Source organism: Hyla sarda, chromosome 7, assembly GCF_029499605.1.
Source record: "Hyla sarda isolate aHylSar1 chromosome 7, aHylSar1.hap1, whole genome shotgun sequence".
Taxonomy (NCBI): Eukaryota; Metazoa; Chordata; class Amphibia; order Anura; family Hylidae; genus Hyla; species Hyla sarda.
Window position 1 is genome coordinate 211,221,871 of NC_079195.1, and position 23,361 is coordinate 211,245,231.

At 42.0% G+C, this 23,361-nt stretch overlaps 1 protein-coding gene across 7 annotated transcripts in view; it reads left to right on the forward strand.

The window, feature by feature from the left end:
- Window positions 1-23,361, forward strand: part of TTLL7 (tubulin tyrosine ligase like 7) — a 245,761-nt gene that overhangs the window by 139,839 nt on the left and 82,561 nt on the right. For all 7 annotated transcript variants that reach the window (XM_056532560.1, XM_056532564.1, XM_056532566.1 and 4 more), the window contains exon 14: window positions 4,466-4,552. In XM_056532560.1, the coding sequence (XP_056388535.1) occupies window positions 4,466-4,552 (87 nt within the window). The remainder of the gene's footprint in view (window positions 1-4,465; window positions 4,553-23,361) is intronic.

The window sequence follows — 23,361 nt, forward strand, 5'->3', positions numbered from 1 at the left end:
AGTAATGTACTGTATGTACACAGTGACCTCACCAGCAGAATAGTGAGTACAGCTCTGGAGTATAATACAGGATATAACTCAGGATCAGTACAGGATAAGTAATGTAATGTATGTACACAGTGACCTCACCAGCAGAATAGTGAGTACAGCTCTGGAGTATAATACAGGATATAACTCAGGATCAGTACAGGATAAGTAATGTAATGTATGTACACAGTGACCTCACCAGCAGAATAGTGAGTACAGCTCTGGAGTATAATACAGGATATAACTCAAGATCAGTACAGGATAAGTAATGTAATGTATGTACACAGTGACCTCACCAGCAGAATAGTGAGTACAGTTCTGGAATATAATACAGGATATAACTCAGAATCAGTGCAGGATAAGTAATGTAATGTATGTACACAGTGAATCCACCAGCAGAATAGTGAGTACAACTCTGGAGTATTTTATACAGGATGTAAATAAGGATCAGTACAGAATAAGTAATATATTGTATTTACAAACCTATACCACTATTTATGGAGATGATATCTCTATGTAAACTGTAAAATGTTATGGACTGCAATACCACTCGAAACCTGTTGGCAAAAGTGGCACTGTTTCTGCAAAGAAGCAGATCATTTTGTTTTAATCCTCGTGAAATGATAGGATCCTTATGCACGCATAATAGCAGGTGGTTGAGTATATTATTTTTATGCTAAAAAAGATGATTTGGACAGATTTTATAGCCTCAGCAAATGTATATGTCTGTACAATAGCCCCTGATTTATACCAGAAAAGCTGATATTGCAAAAATATTGTGCACCTAACAAATTACCGTAAGTCTTGCAGAAAATTCTGTCAATAGATTTTAAACTTCCAGCTCGACTGATTTCACAAGCCACTGACCAGTATTCATGCCAATTACACCGCCGCCTTCAATGAAAACCCTTATCTGCCGTAAATCCTTAGGACCGCTGCTATATCGGCTCCAAGAAAGTATGCAGCACATCATTTTCCCAATTTTATTTCAAGTCAATTTAACCTACAAATGTGTCACATGTTCCGTAAACCCATCACAGAACAGAACACGGGGGCTTCTTGCCAGTTTATTAAGAAATTGTTTTAGGAGATAGATGGATGTAAAGCATCTCCATAGTAAAATGGACGTTTTCTTAAAGTACCCTCTTGTGTAGATGCTATATGTAGAGCTCCCTCGCAGTGCCTTTTAATTCATGGGGTTTTGCTCAGGAAGGACACTCATCACTTATCTGCAAAATTTGTAATGAGTGTCTGATTGTTGGGGAAGGGGTGAGTCCGACCACCGATTACCAGAATTTGGGTCCCATGCCCCCCTCCCTCTTTCCTGTTTGAATAGAATGGTACAGCCACTCCATATAGTCTTGTGAACTGGGTGCAGATAACACTTTGATAGTATAGCACTTGGCTATCTTCATCAGGCCCATACAGTTGAATGGAGCAATAGGCCGCATGTCTGACTGCCACTTTCAATAGATCGCAGTGACGGAGCTGCTCTGCTACGCACGAAACCCTGTCCCAGAATCAAGTCTACGAATGATTTAGCATCGGGATCCAGACGAACATGCGATGAGCTCCGGGAGAGAGGCGGAGGTTTTCCTTCCGCTCTCCGGTCCAGAGGCGTGCGGCTCTACTCGCGGGGCTGCCTGCAGAGGGCGGGCCGGTTATCCCAGGCCGACCCAGGCTCCTCGGCACTGCGGTATCGTCACTTTTAGGGGGGATTCTGACTTAGAGGTGTTCAGTCATAATCCCACAGATGGTAGCTTCACCCCATTGGCTCCTCAGCAAAGCACATACACCAAATAACTGAACCTACGGTTCCTCTCGTGTTGAGTAGCGTTGGGCGCAAATATTCGCATTTCAAATTTTTATTGCGAATATCGCAAATTTGCGAATTCGCGAATATATTCGCTATATATTCGAAATATTTGTTTTTTTGCGCATATGTGAATATTCGCATATTCCTTCTTTTCACTTGTGGGCCAATTAGAATGATACAAATACACTTGTCAGAGGTTATCAACAACATCCCTAACAACCAATAGTAAAGTTGCCCCCCCTCACTGTTTTCTTCCTCAAATACGCAAATATGCAAATATTTACATATGCGAATATAACGAATACGCGGAATTTGCGAATATAAGACGAATATTTGTCTATATATTCGCGAAATATCGCAAATTCGAATATGGCCAATGCCGCTCATCACTAGTACTGAGCAGGATTACTATTGCATCAACACGATCATCAGTAGGGTAAAACTAACCTGTCTCACGACGGTCTAATGTCTGACTGCCACTTTATTCAAATGAGGGTTCACAAGACTCCTGTTCTCATAAAGGGTGAGGGTCCCAGCATTTGGACCACCATCGATCAGGCACTTATCACCTAGCCTGTGGATAGGTGATGAGTGTCCTTCAGGGGTGAAATCTATATATATATATGTAAGTAACAAAAATAGACAAAGAAAGGACTTGGCACTCACCATTGATGTTCAAATTCTTCATATTCTTTATTGCAGTTTCATGAGTAAGACAGCAAATAAGTTGAGTTTGCAAACTAGATAGAGTTATGGTGCTGGGGCGTGGAGAAGGCGACAGCCTGTTTCACGTCACATGTGAGGATTCTGGTGGAAGATGTCAGTCTTCAGCCGAAATACGGATCCTCATTGAAAATTCTGAAGTAGACATTCTGCTGGGTGAACAATGCAGAGAAAACCCTATTGAAGTTAATGGGAGTATGATGCAGGGCAGAATCTGTGGTATTTCATGCAGATTTCATCTTCAATTTCCACAGTGTGAACTAGCCCTTAGAAAGTTGAGTAGGAGGAGTAAGAGCAAGTAGAAAATGTGATTTATTTTGCAATGATTCAGGAGCTTTTATAGGAGCTTTTTGGGGGACTAGTAGAAAATAAACAGATTTAGGGTATGTGCACCCTACAGAATATGCACCTAGAGATATTTCAGGCAGACATTCAGTGTGTAGAAGATGCTGGCGTAATGAATTACCGCTACAGACATACGCCATTCATACGCAGACATACGCCATTCCCTGCTGATGGCAATGCAGCTCCGTGCCGGAATTTGAATTTCCACCACATAAATATAGCAGTGTGCACAGTATAGCAGACTTCTATTGAATTCAATGGGAGGCTGCTGCATCGGAATCTCTTCCAGGAATTCCTCTGGGTTAGAAATTCTATAGTGTGCATGGGCCCTAAGAAAGTTGAGTAGTGAGTGTCATGTATGGAAAGTAGAAGGAACTTATGATTTACCATTAAGGAGTCAAGGGAAGCTGGGTGACAAGCCTTATAGGGGCTGCAATAAAGGCTGTCATGGTTGGCAAACAGAACCCAGACCTTGAGGAAGACGATTCAAGATCTTATTTTTTTTTTTTTTTAAGGTGCATTTTTGATTTGAAAGAGTATGGTTCCTTAATTATGGGAAACTCTGAGCTTCCGAATTTACTCAGAATATTATTCATTGGTGGCTGATCAGATGGCGCATGCTTTGATGATCAGTCCACGCAGAATTCTAGATCACTCACTGGGCCGGGTAAACAGGATCTGCTTTCATTTTGTTATATAAAATTTATTTTTATGAGTCACTTTATAGCTAAAAACACCATGAAAATGACTGTAATATGTAATGTCATATAGTTAAAGGGGCCTCTCTGGGATAGTAACATTCATGGACTGACCTTAGGAAAACTCATCAATGGTTTTTCAGGAACTCCCACCAGTCAACACAATAGACCATTTCATCTTTATAAGGCTGGGTTCACATATGTCCAGTGTCCGGCATAGGTGAACTCAGCCTAAATCTTGACGCAACTGATGCCACAACTGATGACAATGTGCATCAGTTGTCATTAGTTGTTGAGCATCCGGCATACATTGTTTCTCGATGCTGGACAGGGGAATGCAACCAGCTGAGTTCCCCTGTCCGGTGCCGACCGGCAAGTCCAACCATCCGGCATCTAATTTGAGACCCTGGATGATTGTGAACTGTCCCATTCAATCTAATGGGATTAGTCCTAGCATCAGTCTCCATTTGGTGCACGGACAACACTGCCTAACACCAGACAAATGTGAACTTATCATAAGTGGGTGTACCGGTTACTGCAGCACACGCCACGGACAGTGAATGGAGAACACAAACCTCACATGTGCAGCTAGAACTATAGTAATGTTACACCTGTTATCCCAATAAGTAGGAATCCTAGAGGTAGAGGAGCAGTTATGGCCCTTTATTCTAGACATTGGTCTACATTCTATCCATGGGGTCTGTACTGATGTAGGGATCTAAACCATCTTACCATGAAAATTCCCTTTAAACAGTTCTATAATATATTTTTCATACATAGTATGGACTGAATGAGTGGAGATTTAGAGGTTTTGTGTTGGACAGTTTCTCAAAACGTTTCTCTTTCTGTTGCCCAGGAAGAAGACATCTTGGATCTTCTAGAGCAATGTGAGCTGGACGATGAGAAGCTATCTGGAAAATCCACGCGGCATCGAGAACCACGCGTATGTTGAATCTTATAATATAATATTATAACATAAAGCAGCTCTAATAGCACTTGACCCCAATTTTTTGAAAATACGGCAAAACTAAGGAGTGGGGTCCGCGCCATAACCGGCATACATAGGCAATCATGTCAATGTCCGTCATTAAACTGTTTAACTGCTACTCATCCCTTGTGTCCCTATCGGCCCCCCATGATGTAATCACAGTGTGCCAGTGGGTTGCCAGGGAAGCCCAAGGCCTTACCGTGGCCTCAGGCAGACTTTAGCAATAGAATGCCGATCTGATAGATCAATATAATGCAATAGCATTACATCAATCTATAATAAGCAATATTATATAATATGCTTATAATAGTCCCCTAGGGGGCCAAAAAAAAGTGTAAAAAAATTTGTTGCTTGTATCTGTTTAGTTTCTACTTCTAGTTTTAGCTGACAAATACTGGTGCAAAATACTGCCCAGAATACTGCTGTTTGAATGAGGATTTATCGGGGGAGGGAAGGATCGGACAAGTTGAATTTCAACTGCCTGATCCTTTTGTTTTAAGGAGTAGTGTAGTAAAAAAAAAACTTATGCCCTATCCAACTTGTAGGGGATAATTTATAAATCACGGGTGGTCTGACTGCTGGGACCCCCGCAATCTCCTGTACGGTCGGCAAGCCCCCTTCCTGCGAACTGCCGGGGCTCTGTACAGGTGATCGTGGGGGCTCCCAGTGGTCGGACCCATCTATAACTTATCCCCTATCCTTTGGATAGGGCATAAGTTTTTTTTCACCACGCTACTCTTTTAACATCAGTCCTTCCAGCATTTCCTACCAAACCTTAACAAATGTCCCTTTTGGTTTTGTCTTGTACCGTCTTATGCTCATAGCTACAATTAAGATGTGTTTTTTTTGGGGGGGGGCGGGGGTTGCAGTTGAACGTGGACTTTTCTTAGATGGGCCAAAGGGATAGTTGCTCTTGAGACTTTGCCGATTGAATTTGAGTCTTGTAGACTCCAGTCACAGCAGAAGGATGAGGAGCAGCGCGCGCAGATTGCATTTTGTCATAACTGAAATAAGTTGATAAAAAATGAATCACCCCAGAACTGATTAAAATCCTCATCCATCCATGTTACTCATAACCCATTACAGAATACAAAGCATCCAAGTTTCCAGCACATTTGTTGCAGCATCCATCTGGTACGCTACACGCCTTCATTATCTCATACACTACTCTTACAATAAATGTCTGTGCTGTTAATACCCGTAATAGACTTTATCTAATGGAGACGATAAGAGCTGGGATCATCTTTTTTCTGCCATCAGCACGACACCCTGATGATAAGTTGCATGCAAGAACTTGCTGTATGTCTTTTCTGGGTTGTACTTTTTGGAGTACCCCTTTAATACCAGGAGGCAGGTCATTGTTAGGCCATTGTATCAAAAAGGGTCTCTGGTTGATAGGGGCCATGTAGCCTTTGGAATACATCAGGAAATGATCAGTATTCAGATAAACCCCCACTGATTTGATCCCCCCCCCCCTCCCAACAAAGGGGTTAGACTTCCACTTGATGTGGGATGAAAAGGTGTTGTCACTAGAGATGAGCGAACTTACAGTAAATTCGGTTCGTCACAAACTTCTCGGCTCAGCAGTTGATGACTTATCCTGCGTAAATGAGTTCAGCCTTCAGGTGCTCCGGTGGGCTGGAAAAGGTGGATACATTCCTAGGAAAGAGTCTCCTAGGACTGTATCCACCTTTTCCAGCCCACTAGAGCACCTGAAAGCTGAACTAATTTATGCAGGAAAAGTCATCAACTGCCGAGCCGAGAAGCTCATGACGAATCGAATTTACTGTAAGTTCGCTCATCTCTCGTTGTCACCCAAGTAATGGGGTAGAAAAGGAGTACGAAGAGGCTGCCTGCTGAGACCAGGACTGGGAGCCGTCTTAGCCATGAAGTACAGTGGTCACTTAACTTACAATGGCCTCACGTTACAATATTTTTATCTTACAATGGCCTTTTATGGACCAATATACCTTGAAACCACTTGAAAACATACAATACTACGGAGCATCCAGATCTGCAAATGGGTTAGTGGCTGTAAGAACTAACCGATCAGAATGGCCATTTTACTGGTAAAACCCCTATATTACTGAAGTGTATGCACTGACTGGTGTCTGGTAGAGCCCCCTACAGTACAGGGAGGTATTACATGTTCTGTACTCTTTACCTGTACCAGGGTTAGCTGCTCCTTTGGACACCAGGTGAGGGCGGCTCCATGTAACTTTTTTAGGACACTGTGTACTGTACAGGACCCTGAAGAAGCTCCTGTCCTCTACATAGAAAGTGATTACAGCTCCCAGCAGATCTTTATTACTTTTATATGTAAGGACTGGCTTTATCTGTATTAGTTATCTGCTTTTTTTTAATTATAACTCTTTCCTAATATTGGATGACATTTTGGTGGCTTCCGGGCCAATTACCAGGTTTCCATAGAGTTATCATCTCAACATACAATGGTCTCAACATACAATGGCTGTCCAGATTAACTGCTTAATATTATAACTTACAATGGCATCAATATACAATAGTTTCAACATACAATGGTCTTTTCTGGACAATTGTAACTTGAAATCAGACTCACCATACATTGTACAGACAGTCCAGATCTGTGAAACGTGTCAATGGCTGAAAGAACCGACCAATCAGAATGGGCATCTTACTGGTATAACACTTGTATTACTGAAGTGCATGCACTGACTGGTGTCTGGTAGCGCCTCCTACAGTACAGGGAGGTATTACATGTTCTGTACTACTCTTTACCTCTGCCAGGGATTGCTTCTCCAGGTGGGGGCGGCTCCATGTTACTTTTTTAGAACATTGTGTGTACTGTACAGGACCCTGAAGAAGCTCCTGTCCTCTACATAGACAGTGATTACAGCTCCCAGCAGATCTTTTTTACTTTTATATGTAAGGATTTGCTATTAGTTATCTACTTATTTTAGTTTAATCCTCACTTTTTCCTATTTTTGGATGACATTTTGGTGGCTTTAGAACCAATTACCAAGTTTCCATAAAGTTATGGTCTCAACATACAATGGTTTCAACATACAATGGTCGTCCTGGAACAGATTAATATTGTAACTTGAGGGACCACTGTATATGGAAGAAAGTGTTGGGGCCTATGTGTGCTGCTCCCATCGCCACTAATGTAAACTTTTGACAATTTCAGAGTGGTCAGACCCCCACAATCATTAGAACGAGCAGGGAGAAGTGCTAAGGTGCTTTGTTCCCTGACTCACTGTAATCTCTGTCCAGTTGCACTAGTTGGGCTCCATAGACTTATAATGAGCAAAATGGACATAGATGACAGTGAGTCTGGGAGCAAGGCGCTTAAGTAGGCACTTCTTCCCGCTCCTACTAATGATCCGTTGGGGACTCAACACCCAGACCCCGGCTGATCATAACTTTTGATGTCTCTAGAACGCATCAAAATGATAGGGACACTTTAAGATAGACGGCAGCGCTCAGTGAGATGATATGAGGAAATGCCTGACACTGTAGGAAATGTTGTTTTCCAAGCTTAGGCAGGTTAAAGGGGTGCTCCGCTACTCAGTGTTTGGAACAAACTGTTCCGAATGCTGAAGTCGGCGCCAGGAGCTTGTGAGGTCATAGCCCCGCCCCCTCATGATGACACGCTCCTCCCCCTCAATGCAAGTATATGGGAGGGGGCGTGGCATCCGCCACGCCCCCTCCCATAGACTTGCATTGAGGCTGCGGGACGTGATGTCATGAGGGGATGGGGCTATGACATCCCGAGCTCCCGACTCCAGCGTTCAGAACAGTTTGTTTCAAACGCTGAGCAGCGGAGTACCCCTTTAAGGATTTTTTACATAAAGGTTCATAAAAAACGTTTTTGTTTCCAATTATTGCCAAGTGTAAAATACCCAGCGATCCAGCTGCCATTGTCTTAAACGGCGGTCACATGTGGCGGGCAGCAGGACCGCCCAGTTTACTCACTGAATACCGTATGACCAACAGAGGAATTGCAGCGAGAAAAGACATATGGAAATAAATAGTAATGTATCCCCTTAATGGGACAATGTACGTAAATGTACGTCATGGTGACGTGGTACTTAACGCACCATGACGTACATTTACGCGCCGCCATAGGTGGTCAAAATAGGGCAATTTCAAACATACTAATTTTGTTGAAATGGTTTGAGATTTTTTTTAAGGGGTACAATTATAGAAAAGCATATAATCATGGGTATAATTTTAATCGGATTGACCCACAGAATAAAGAAAACATGTCATTTTTACCGGAAAGTGTACAGCGTGAAAACAAAACCTTCCAAAATTTGCTAAATTGCGGTTTTCTTTTCAATTTTCCCACATAAATAATATTTGTTTGGTTGCGCCGTACATTTTATGGTAAAATAAGTGATGTAATTACAAAGTACAATTGGTGACGCAAAAAACAAGCCCTGATATGGGTCTGTGGATGGAAATATAAGAGAGTTGTGATTTTTAGAAGGAAAAAATGAAAATGCAAAAATAAAATTGGTCTGGTCCTTAAGGCCAAAATGGGCCTGGTCCTTAAAGGGGTATTCCAGGAAAAAACTTTTTTATATATATCAACTGGCTCCAGAAAGTTAAACAGATTTGTAAATTACTTCTATTATTTTTTTTTAATCCTTTCAGTACTTATGAGCTTCTGAAGTTAAGGTTGTTCTTTTCTGTCTAAGTGATCTCTGATGACATCTGTCTCGGGAAACACCCAGTTTAGAAGAGGTTTGCTATGGGGATTTGCTTCTAAACAGGCCGTTTCCTGAGACAGGTGTCATCAGAGAGCACTTAGACAGAAAAGAACATCCTTAACTTCAGAAGCTCATAAGTACTGAAAGGATTAAGATTTTTTAATAGAAGTCATTTACAAATCTGTAGATAGGAAGAGGTAGTTCGGCACAGCTTAATTTGTGATCCCTGTTTAGTAAGCACTATAGCGGCATGCACATACGAAGTAGGTGGTGCTCAGACCAAAAGGAAGATAAATCCATATATATTTTGCAGATGTGTAGAAATAAGTCGGCCACTCACCGGTCTTCTTGTTTCAGCAAATTTCTTTATTTAAGCACATACTCACAACCGTGTTGCCCAGGGAGAAGACATAGATGGTAACAAGCAGGGGGGGGGGGGGGGCACCACTGAGAGCAACACGGTTGTGAGTATGTGCTTAAATAAAGAAATTTGCTGAAACAAGAAGACCGGTGAGTGGCCGACTTATTTCTACACATCTGCAAAATATATATGGATTTATCTTCCTTTTGGTCTGAGCACCACCTACTTCTTATGTGCATGCCGCTATAGTGCTTACTAAACAGGGATCACAAATTAAGCTGTGCCGAACTACCTCTTCCTATCTACAGATTTGTAAATGACTTCTATTAAAAAAATCTTAATCCTTTCAGTACTTATGAGCTTCTGAAGTTAAGGTTGTTCTTTTCTGTCTAAGTGCTCTCTGATGACACCTGTCTCGGGAAACGCCCAGTTTAGAAGCAAATCCCCATAGCAAACCTCTTCTAAACTGGGCGTTTCCCGAGACAGATGTCATCAGAGAGCACTTAGACAGAAAAGAACAACCTTAACTTCAGAAGCTCATAAGTACTGAAAGGATTAAGATTTTTAATAGAAGTAGTTTACAAATCTGTTTAACTTTCTGGAGCCAGTTGATATATATAAAAAAAAGTTTTTTCCTGGATAACCCCTTTAAGGGGGTATAGACATGTGGCGGTATGTTTTAATAAGTTGGAAATGACAGGGCTTTATAGACTCTGGTCTGACCTCTCAAATCAATCAGCACAAAATATGGAACCTATTTAGATAAAACAAAAGTATTGTTTTTGGGATGACATTCACTTTACACTCCTATTTACGTGGACTATGGAAAGAGAGCGATGCCAATATCCAATGCATCCTCCAAAATGGGAGCCAGATGAATAATAGTCGCCGTCTTTTTGATGTAAGAGGCTGCAGTCTTTATAGGCGAGTAGTGACACTAAGCTGTAGCTCAGTGCGGCTGTCAGACTGATTGTCCGTATCATGAGGATATTACACGCAGAGCATTGCCGGAGAGCGTCCTATCAGCCCTCTCTTTTCATGTATTAATTCCCCCGCTCCTCCTTGCATAAATATGCCACTTTAATCATGGAGATGAGTTCTTCAGAAAAAGCTCAGGAAAGGTCAGCGTCATTATCGCAGTGACACTGGGACCTGCTGTGGTGACATCAAGGATGTTTTTAATAGTTTGCGTATGGAGTTGATAATACTGAACGGTATTTATGTGACTCCAGGGGAGCTCTCAATACTTATTACACAGTTTCTCAGTTGATGGGATTTTGATTCTGTTTTATTTTTTCACAAAGATTCTTTGTGTTCGTAGAAATGTGCAGCGACTGTTCCTTACACTCAGGCTATGTTCACATGGCGTATTATGCACATGTATCCTTAAAGGGGTACTCAACTGGTGCCAGAAGGTTAAACAGATTGGCAAATGACTTCTATTTAAAAAAAAAAAAAAAAATCTTAATCCTTCCAGGACTTATTAGCTGCTGAATACTACAGAGGAAATTCTTTTCTTTTTGGAACACAGAGCTCTCTGCTGAATCACGAGCAAAGTGATCTCTGCTGACATCTTTGTCCATTTTAAGAACTGTCCAGAGTTGGAGAAAATCCCCATAGTAAACATATGCTGCTCTGGACAGTTCCTAAAATGGACAGAGATGTCAGCAGAGAGCACTGTGCTCGTGATGTCAGCAGAGAGCTCTGTGTTCCAAAAAGAAAATCATTTCCTCGTAGTATTCAGCAGCTAAAAAGTACTGGAAGGATTAAGATTTTTTAATAGAAGTAATTTACAAATCTGTTTAACTTTCCGGCACAAGTTGATTAAAAAAAAAAGTTTTCCACCAGAGTACCCCTTTAAAGGGGTACTCTGCCCCTAGACATCTTAAAGGGGTACTCCGGTGGAAAACACATTTTTTTAAATCAACTGGTGCCAGAAAGTTAAACAGATTTGTAAATTACTTCTATTTAAAAATCTTAACCCTTCCAGTACTTATCAGCTGCTGTGTGCTCCACAGGAAGTTGGATTTCTTTCTGGAATTCTTTTCAGTCTGACCACAGTGCTCTCTGCTGACACCTCTGTCCATGTCAGGAACTGTCCAGAGCAGGAGAGGTTTTGTATGGGGATTTGCATGGACTCTAGACAGTTCCTGACATGGACAGAGGTGTCAGCAGAGAACACTGTTGAATTTCAGAAAGAAATACAACTTCATGTGGAGCATAGAGCAGCTGATAAGTACTGGAAGGATTAAGATTTTTAAATAGAAGTAATCACAATTTTTTTTTTACTTTCTGGCACCAGTTGATTAAAAAAAATTTGTTTTCCACCGGAGGACCCCTTTAAGATGTCTGATTGCGGGGGTCCCGCAGGTGGGACCACCACAATCTCTGTGCAGCACCCGGCATTCATTTAGAACGCTGGGTGCGGGCGGCGGGATTCGTGACCTCAAGGCCACGCCCCTCGTGACATCATGCCACCCCCTCAATGTAAGTCTATGGGAGGGGGCGTGGACCCCTCCCATAGACTTGCATTGAGGGGGCGTGGCATGACAAAACGGGGGGCGTGCATGATGCCACAAGGGGTGTGGCCATGACATCACGACCCCCTCCGCTCACTCCAAGCGTTCGGAACATTTTGTGAAGTAGCGCATTACCCCTTTAACAATTCCAACATGAGGATTTAGGGCCCAGCGCACAAGAGCTTACAGTCTATAATCTGTGGAAAGTAAAAGTTCCTAGTTTACATAAAGAAGGTCCCGGCATATCAGGTAGCCGCTCCGCATTGTGACAAAAAGTGTATATTTCCTTAGCTGCAGATTAAAACCTGTGTAGCAGGTGTCACTTATTGGGTAGCAAACGATGTGGATAACCCCCCATTAAATAGCGTAAAAGTAAATTGGTGAAAATCGTAAGCAATGGAGAGTGGATTACGTAGCAGAATTCCAAGGGTTTGCCTCTGATTTCTTCTATGTATTCCACGTGCATTTTTTAGACTGGAGAACATAACCTATAATCAAACCATTCTATCCTAAATTTACCCCAATGTTTCTAGGTATAAGACACCATCCGCATGGAAGAGATGTAGATCAGGCTTAAAGGGGTACTCCGGTGCTTACACATCTTATCCCCTATCCAAAGGATAGGGGATAAGATGCCTGATCGCGGGAGTCCCGCAGCTGGGGACGCCCGCGATCATGCACGCGGCACCCCGTTTGTAATTAGTCCCCGGAGCGTGTTCACTCCGGGTCTGATTACGCTCGACCGCAGAGCCGGCGGCATGTGACATCATGCTCCGCCCCTCAATGCAAGCCTACGGGAGGGGGTGTGAAAGGTATCACGCCCCCTCCCGTAGGCTTGCATTGAGAGGCGGAGCGTGACCTCACACGGGGCGGGAGCGTGACGTCACACGCCACCAGCTCTGTGGTCGAGCGTAATCAGACCCGGAGCGAACATGCTCTGGGGACTGATTACAAACGGGGTGCCGCGTGGATGATCGCGGGCGTCCCCAGCTGCGGGACTCCCGCGATCAGGCATCTTATCCCCTATCCTTTGGATAGGGGATAAGATGTGTAAGCACCGGAGAACCCCTTTAATGGAATAAGAGTTCCTTAGAGGAAGTTGAGGGATAAGACGCCGCCAGACAGCTCTGTCACCAGCTTTTTCCCTCCCAGAACAGAAGGATCCGACAGCAAAAATCCTGCATGCCGGACCGTTCTCTCTCTCATCAGTCGGTGGGCAGTTACGCCACCGGCGCAGGCGGGAATGTATGACTTTTAGTGTAAAGTCTGCAATCTTCATTCCTTAAATGGGCACTGTCATAAAAAAATGTTTGCTATTGCACTCCTTATGGTAAATAAAAAATATTTCTAATATATTATAATATTTCTTAAAAATAATGAAGTTTTCTATGTTTTATTTGTGTTTAAAAAATGACACCTAGGAAATGGGAATAAATGACAAAAATAAAGCATTTAAACTACTAAAAGATGACGGCAGTGAAGATGCATTAAAAAGCTATAGAGAAAAATTTAAAATATGTAAAAAAAAAAAAATAAGTAAAAGCCACAAAAATAGAGACTTTCAGGGTCTGTGCAGGGCCTGACCAGAGGCGGCGCCCTACTATACTTAATATTAACCAACAGACCTGACAGAGTAACTAATGTGCAAGTAGAAGGACACCTAGGAAATAGTGATCATAATATAATACATTATAACTTGTCCTGCAATAAGGGAATATCTCGAGGGTCCACAAAAACAATGAACTTTAGGAAGGCAAAGTTTGATCAACTCAGAGAAGCCCTTAACAATATAAAATGGGATAATGTCCTCAAAAACAAGAATACTGACACTAAATAGGAGACTTTTAAAAATATCTTAAACTCTCACTGTAAGATGTATATACCTTATGGGAATAAAATGGTCAGAAATAAAAGAAAACCAATATGGATGAATAAAAACGTTAAGGAGGCAATAAATGACAAAAATAAAGCATTTAAACTACTAAAATATATAAATAGCAAAAAGGTCAAAAATGAAAGTGTTGGCCCTTTAGAAAATTATGAGGAAGAAATTATAAACGGGGATCAGGAAAAAGCAAATATATTAAACAAATTCTTCTCCACTGTATTCACCGAGGAAAATGAAATGCCAGGTGAAATACAGTGAGATAAGGTAAACTCCCCAGTACAGGTCACCTGTCTAACCCAGGAAGAAGTACAGGTCACCTGTCTAACCCAGGAAGAAGTACAGTGCCGCCTACAAAAAAGCAAAATAGACAAATCACCAGGTCCAGATGGCATTCACCCCCGTGTTCTAAAGGAATTAAGTAATGTAATAGACAAATCCCCCATTTTTTATATTCAGGGAGGGAGATTTATCAAAACCTGTGTAGAGGAAGAGTGGTGCAGTTGCCCATAGCAACCAATCAGATTGCTTCTTTCATTTTCCACAGGCCTCTTTAGAGGCCTGTGGAAAATGAAAGAAGCGATCTGATTGGTTGCTGTGGGCAACTGCACCACTCTTCCTCTACACAGGTTTTGATAAATCTCCCCCATGGACTCTATAGTAACAAGAACTGTTCCCCAGGACTGGCGCATGGCAAATGTGGTGCCAATATTTAAAAAGGGGACAAAAGGTGACCCCGGGAATTATAGACCTGTTAGTTTAACCTCTGTTGTATTTATTTATTATTATTATTTTTTTTTAAGAGATGCTATTTTGGAGTATCTTGGTAAAAATAAATGTATGACTCCATATCAAGATAAATCAAGGTTTCCCTGACCACCCATTAGTCTGGGCAACTGGAAATGTAATAGACGCCATGACACTAAATTTTCTTTTGCTAAGCACCTAGAAATAGTTTAGGCAGAGACAGGAGTATGTAGTGAAGGTGGCGCCTGTGTCTGGATGGTGGACAAGGAAACCATACGGCAGCATGGGAAGCGTTTTATGCCCTATTGTGGTTAGACCCAGTGTCATACCTCACTTGTAATCATTTATATATCTGCCTGAGACATAACTGCGTGCTGGGTTTTGCACACCTCCCCTGTCCAATGACCTGTTTGCATGGTGCTGAGGATTTGCCATGGCTGCCAAATGTGTAATAAAAGCCCCCAGGTCTGCCATTTGTGCACACCTTTTAGGCACTGCTAGTAAAATGTTGAACCTGGGTGGATACATGATCGTCATATGTTTATAGACAGTAAAACAGAGAAAAGGTGGACCCTATGGAGGCGCTGCTCAAGACCAAAGTATACAGCGCAAAGGTGTAGAAGAAAAAGTGCCAAGAGGCACTGTATTTCTTAGCATGCCAATCTGATGAAGGAGGAGATACCCTCTGAAACGCGTTATTGGAAGCTAATAAATACAGTGCCTCTTGGCACTTTTTCTTCTACACCTTTGTGCTGTATACTTTGGTTGTGAACAGCTCCTCCATAGGGTCCACCTTTTCTCTGTTTTCCTGTCTATAAATATATGACGATCATGTATCCTCTCCCATCTGGACCTTGGGCCTGCAGCTTGCCACCACCCACCACCTTTCGCCTGAGTTACCCTAAGGGGTTGATATACCTGTTTTCTTCGCTTTCTGGTGAGCGACCACCCTATAGAGTCCACGTTATTATAGTCCTGCCTTGGACTTTTTGGTGCTAAGGGTAATACACGAGGCGCTGTCCTCCGTCTCCCTGTTTTTTTTCAGTACTCTGGCTATGGGGATTTATAAGAACTAATGGAAGACAGTGGGTCTGCTATGGTTGGTATGGCAGTTCTCAAACACACATGGGACCTTGGAGCTCAGCTGAAAATGATTGTACGAGCTGCCATTTATTGGACCATTGACTTTGAACATTTATATACAAGTGCTTGTGTTAGAAATTGACATTGTGCGAATTAATAGTACGTTCGGGTTCATGCATTTAAAGATGTTCATTTCCGACCCTGTAATAACATTTTTTAGAAAAAAAAAAAAAAAAACTCCCAGGAAAAGAAATATGGCTAATGCAATTCATGATAAATCAACTATGAGTAAAACAACAGCTACTTAGGAAAGTAATTAAAAAGAAAATGAGTGGGAGGGCTCCCCTAATAATTATATTAATGGGGAACCTTCCAAGTGGAAAAAGCTGATGGAGATATAATTCATTTATTCCTTTTAAAAGAAAGTCACACTGTGAGATAATACCGCCTGATCTATCAGCCGCATTATACTCACATCCCAGTGTACTTGGAGGATTTATTAAGTTTCTGACTCCATAATTCTGCTGTTCTCTCATAGTTAAAATATCTAAAGTCTACAGATTGTTCTTGATCACCACATAGGGGTTTCGTGTTACTCCCTTGGGTAATATTGTTTAAAGGGGTACTCCGCTGCTCAGCGTTTGGTACAAACTGTTCCGAGTGCTGGAGTCGGGAGCTCGTGATGTCATAGCCCTGCCTCCTCATGACGTTACACCCCGCCCCCAATGCAAATCTATGGGAGGGGGCGTGACGTCATGAGGGGGCGGGATATGACATCACGAGCTCCCGGCACCGGCTCCAGCGCTCGGAACAGTTTGTTCCAAATGCTGAGCAGCGGAGTACCCCTTTAACCTCTTTGAGTAGACCACCCAAAAAGTGGCCTACTATTGGAGTGGCCTTCTAAAAGAAAATGGCCACTATGGATAATATATGGTTGACTGAAAATTTTTTACACAAAATATGGTCTGGATAATGGAGTGGTCTTTAAATTGGTAGTCTTCTGGAGATGTTCCACTGCAGTTTGGATACAAATAACTGTGTGTTGTTCCAGAAGGAGAACCTAGTGTATGTTTTTGACTAGGCACGCACTAATATATATCGGTGGCCGTAGTGTTTTAGCTATAAATGCTGTTAAGCTCTATGCGCCTTTGGCATCTGTAAGTAGGACTATGCTGCCTTAAAGGGGCACTCCATCCCTAGACATCTTATCCCCTATCCAAAAGTTAGGGGATAAGATGTCTGATCACGGTGATCTCGCAGCTGGGGACCCCCACGATCTCAGTTGCGGCACCCCAGTCATCCAGTTCATGGAGCGAATTTTGCACCATGCCGGATAACTGGCGATTCAGGGCTGGAGGCTTGTGACGTCACGTCCACGCCCCCTCATGACATCAAAGCCATGGGAGGGGGTATGACGGCCATCACGCCCCCTCCCATAGACTTGCATTGAGGGGGCATGGCCGTGACATCAATTGGGGCCGCATGCAGCAGGGAGATAGGTGGGGTCCCCAGTGGCGGGACCGTCACGATCTGACATATCCAAAGGATAGGGGAAAAGATCCCCTATAGGGGATGCCTATCCCATAAAATCCAAACAGCCCAGACAATGACCATCCAAAGAAAGCCTGGGATATACAGAGCGCTGCATAAGTAAATAAAGCATAGAGTTTGGTTGTCTTCCATAGTCACACGATACTCAGTGGGGGGTATTTACTTTGGTTTTACGCAGTTACGCAGTTGCCATGCGCCTTCCTTTTTTGCGACTTTTGAATGCATATTTAGCCTACAGTAATTTCTTCGTTTTTGCTTCATTTGCACGGTTTACAGCTATTTAAATGCAGTGGTCAGGAATTTGCGACATGCCCCTTTCTATCTTTGGCGCACCAATGGCCTCAAAGACCGTACTTTTGTCACAAATCACCACCAAGAGTTTTCTGACATTGCAAAGATACATTCCGTCAGGTTCCAAAATAGATGCTATTGTTAACGTTCTAAAAGCATATAATACTTGCCGAATCTCACTCCCACATTGTTTGGACTCTCTCAAGCAAGAATGCAATGTTGAAATCAACCCATTTTTTTACCATTTAATTTCCCCCATAAAATAAGCAAAATCCTACTATTGAAAAAATGAGGACCTTTGGGGTATATGTTTCCTCTTAGCATTTTGACTGCTTTGGGCAAAGAAAGTCACAGAACTAGGACCAACTTGAAGTTGCCTTTTTGACCAAGTAGCCACCTAGTTTCCTTTTAAAGGATAATTTTTGTTTCCCAAAAAAATTAGCCACTAATATACGAAAAAGGGGATATAGGAACAGTCACATGTGACCTGAATACTTGCCCCACCACAACCTCTTGAAAGTCACTAGCTTAAATCTGAGCAGACAAAATATTGACAAGAAATCAAGGCACCTTACGGTTGGGGCTGAATAAATTCAGCACAGAGTAGAATGTGGTGGCCGTTCCCGACTAAAACGCACTGCCATATGTGGTGTTTTCCATTTGCGCCAAAGTTATCAAAAACTGTGCAAAATAGGGGTTTAAAGAGACACAGGACAGCAGGTATTGATAAATACCCCCCAGTATTTGCTATACTTAGCTTTGTGCAATGAGGAGCAAAATTGAAAGTTAAAGAGGCACTGTCATTATGAAAAACATTTTATATTTTGTAGTACTACTGATGACTTTTTTCAATATACATTTATTTAAAAAAATGTAAATATTACAAGAACAAAAAATCAAAAATGAAAATAGCCACCACTAGGGGTCATCTATCTTTATGCAGACATACGACTCTGTATTTTGCAGCATACTGAATACCGGCCGTAAAGTGTGTTGGTATCCAATATAGGAAACCACCATTGCACCACTACAGCCTTCAGATGTTCCTAAACTACAACTCCCATGCTGGGAGTTGTAGTCTTGCAACAGCTAAAGGCAACACTGCTCTAACACACATTGCTTTACAAACACTGAACCTCCAGTTTTTGCAAAACTACAACTCACAGCATGCTTGAATAGCCAAAGCTTTCTCTGAATGACAAAAGAAGCTGATCAGACATTCAGGAGTCTGTGAAAGCTGAATGACACACATAGTGACACCTATGTTGATTAGCATCCAGCTTTACTAGGAACAGATAGAAAATGTATGAATAAAAACTACTGTGCAGTGATTTGCAGACCTCCCGGCTGCTCCCAGACAGTGAAGGGAGAGAGATGGACACGCCCCTCCACAAGGCAAGAAGAAAAAGCAGTTGAGCAACATATAAAGGCTATTTGTTAGGGATATATAGGTCCTAGATACCGTACATAAAAATTATATGTACATGGTCAGGATTAGGTACATATCACTTTTTTTTTTGGCACTATGGCAGGTACGCTTTAAGGTTATACATTTTAGCTATCTATGGGGAAACGCTTGTTGACCTGAAAGCTGTTCCTCCCAACTCCCCCTTAGGGCTTGTTCACAAGAGCGTATTTTGTTTCAAGCTCGCAGCGGGAAAACCTGCTGCGAGTTTGAAACAAAATACACTTGTGTGAACGAGCCCACTTACATGAACGCTCGCCAGAGTGTGCATGCCTTCCTAATAGAGAGGAGAGTTAGCCATTATGAGACATCTCTATAGGCTTACCTCTAGTGAGAACAAACAAAAGGATCGGACCTGCAGAAAGATCTTATTTCCATTGGCTGGACAGAAGAGTACAGGTGAAAGAAGACATAAAGACATGGCCATAATCATCTTTGCGTAAAGGCTGTATGGATCTACAGCAGTCAATAAAAGGTCAAGGTAATCTCTTGGACTATCCAATTTGTCTTCTTGACCTGTGGTGCATTCACAATGTGAAAATGCTTCCATCATGGGGAACATTAAAGGATAGGATAGGGGATAAGATGTCTGATAGTGAGGGTCCTGCCGCTGGAGACCCCCGCGATCTCGGCTGCGGCACCCCAGACATCCGGTGTACGGAGTGAACTTTGCTCCGTGCTGGATGACTGGCGATGTGGGGCGGAGGCTCGTGATGTCACGGCCACATCCCCTCCATGCAAGTCTATGGGCCGTCACGCCCCCTACAATAGACTTGTATTGAGGGGGCATGACCATGACGTCATGAGTGCGGCGTGTCCGTGACATCACGAGCCCCCGGCGCTGCACCCATTGCTCTAAACGAACGCTAGGTGCAGCAGGGAGATCGCGGGGGTCCCCAGCAGCGGTATCCCCACTATCAGACATCTTATCCCCTATTCTTTGGATAGGGGATAAGATGTCTGGGGCGGAGTACCCCTTTAAAGGGGTTCTCCGGTACTTTCACATTGATGATCTATGTTTAAAAGTGGCCATCAATGTTTTATTGGTTGGGGTCTTTGCCGATCGGCACAGTGTAGAGACCAAGTTGAATGCAAGGATGTGTCTAGTACTGCAGCTCCCTCACTTTGCCGAATGGTAGAGGTCAGACCCGACCAGTCAAACATTCCAAAGATAGGTCATTATTGTTAAATGCCCAGGAAATGTATGTAAACTGCAGTATATAAACAACCAAAGTGTGGACTATTTTGATGAGTCTATAGTTAACGTAGAAAGGAAAAGAAGCTGAGATGAGCAGTGTTGGTGATTGGTGTTAGTCTTTGTGGTGTTTTTAACCTTACATAATGTTATATATAGTACCATTTGTGCCATTTTTCATACTGTTCTTTGTTAGAAGCTTTGTAGTCATTATACGCTGTAGAATTTTCGATACGTTAGAAAAAAACAAAACTAATTATATACCAGATTAATTTCCAAATCAAGCTTCATGACACCGTTCCGAGTCTCAATTAATTTTTAATATTGTGTCTTTATTTCATGGGAGACGGAACATGTTATTTATTAGTTACGCGGAGTGTTTTGGAATATTGCTCGCTCTCATCTGCGCTAATGAAAGGTTTAATGTAACTCTGAGGACACCACATTGAAAGGATTTGTGGCATATGAAAATGATGTTCTCTAACAGAATGAGACCTTTCAGCAACACTTCGGATCCAGTCCAACTTTTAAGAACATTTCACTCCCACTGAATTGAAATGAAACAGAACATACTTTAGAAGACGTATGCTCGCCATAAATTGCAGAATGGTTTTTTGACAAAAGCCGAGTCTTCCACAAGTTCTTGTGTTTTTGAAGATGTTTACGGCTGATGAGACAACTGGCAATTACGGCTTGACAAGGTTATTACAAAGTACTTCTTCACCGTGTCTTGTTTATCATGGAGGAAATCATTAAGGTTCAGAGGACTAAGAAGAATATGCAAGAACATGGAGAAAAATTCTGTAAGGTCTCTTTCACAAGTTGTAGTTTGGTCAATATTTGTTGTGAAAAGGAGGACTCCAAAACACAGAAATAGGTGCAGATCTTTCCCTTATAGTTCTTCTTGCCATTATAGTTCTTATCGTTCACTTCCACACCTGGTTTTGGCTTTGAACACTGACCAAAATTTTGTGTGTGAAAGAGGCCTTAGGCTGGTGTCACACATGGCGGTTTTTTGGAAAGCGACCATTGGGAAAAATAAAGGAAGAACTTAAACTTCTCTTTCCTGCTGGATATACTTTGGCTCAAAAAATGGAGTGGTAGTTTTCCAAAAAACTGCCATGTGTGACACCGGCCTAAGGCCTCTTTCACGCACAATATTTTGGTCAGTGTTCAAAGCCAAAACCAGTGGTGGCAGGAACTATAATGGAAAAACCTTTTTGAAGGAAATCACTGTAGTACCAGCATTAAAACGTAAACTTAAACATATGTCAAAATAAAATATCTAATACCCCAATACAAGCAAACGGAAACTTAAAGGTTAAAACCATAAACCTATGGGTTCAGATCCAATAACAATCTTGATCAATTTTCTAAGTATATTAAGTGCCCAGGTTACATCTATACATGGTGATAATACAACAGTTCTGCAGCTAGGTTGCAAAAAAGTACAATCACCCAGTATACTAATTTAAGGCATGGATAAGCCAGTCAGAACAGAAGAACGCAACATAGTCTCAACTTGTTTCACCCGAAGGGTACCGGGCTCTTCAGGGGACAAACTGGGGAATAAATAAACATAAGTTTGAACCCATATTAGTAACAACCCATCATAATGTCAGTGGACAAATTAAACATATTTACTGTTATCAGGTACTCAATAGTAACCTGTTACCCTCTCTGCCAACTGGGTCATACAACCAACAAAGTGCAGGGTCACAATGGAGCCACTTACAACACCCCAAGCCCATGATGTCTGGAGGAGGTCCCGTTACCTTTCAAGTGTGCTCCTCATTTTGATAACAAATATTGACCAAAATACTATGTGTGAAAAAGGCCTAACAGAATTATTCTTCACTTTTTTCATTGATGTTCTCCAACATAGCAGACACGAGGCTTCTTGAATGGCCTATCAGAAAGCAATGATTTGGCAAGCCGACAGCATAGGTGGTAGTTGTGTTGGCAAAAAGGTGACAATGTCCCTTTACCCTATAGGCAGACTTTCTTATATTGTGCACTTATATTGTTCAGGGTTTGGGGGATTTTGACTCAAAAAAGGGAGTGGTAGTTTTCCAAATAACTGCCATGTGTGTGTGACACCAGCCTAAGGCCTCTTTCACACACAATATTTTGGTCAGTGTTCAAAGCCAAAACCAGTGGTGGCAGTGACTAAGAGAGGAACTATAAAGGAAAAATCTGCACCTATTACTGTGTTTTGGACCCACTCGTTTTGAAGGAAATCACTGTAGCACCAGCATTAAAACGTAACCTTAAACATATGTCAAAATAAAATATCTAATACCCCAATACAAGCAAACTGAAAGCAAAGATCTTAAAGGATATATCCATAAACCTATGGGTTTAAATCCAATAACAATCTGGATCAAAAGTATATTTAGTGCCCAGGTCACATTATTACATGACGATAAATACAACAGTTCTGCAGCTAGGTTGGAAAATAGTACAATAATCCAGTATACTAATTTAAGGCATAGATAAGCCAGTCAGAACAGATGAACACAACATAGTCTCAACGTGTTTCACCTGGAGGGTGCTGGGATCTTCAGGGGACAAACTGGGGGATTAGTTAACATAAAGGTGAACCCATTTTAGTAACAACCCATCATAATGTCAGCCCATCATAATGTCAGATTTGGCTGTCCGGGCATGCTGGGATTTGTTTTGTAACAGCTGGAGGCACCCTGTTAAGGAAACACTGCTTTAGGCTTTGAAAAAGTACAGGAACTTTATTGGTGGGATGTTGTTTCCTTACATTGGCCATACACTTAAGATAGAAGTAAGTTGATGAACAAAGAGCAATCATCCATTAAATGATTGTTTCGTAGATGCCACCACATCTTAGTCCTTACTGGCCACTACACATAAAACTGGTCCTGCAAGATCAATGTCATTATATGAAAGATAAACTATCTTTTTTGGTAACTTTTTAAAGGAGCACTCCAGAGGAAATAA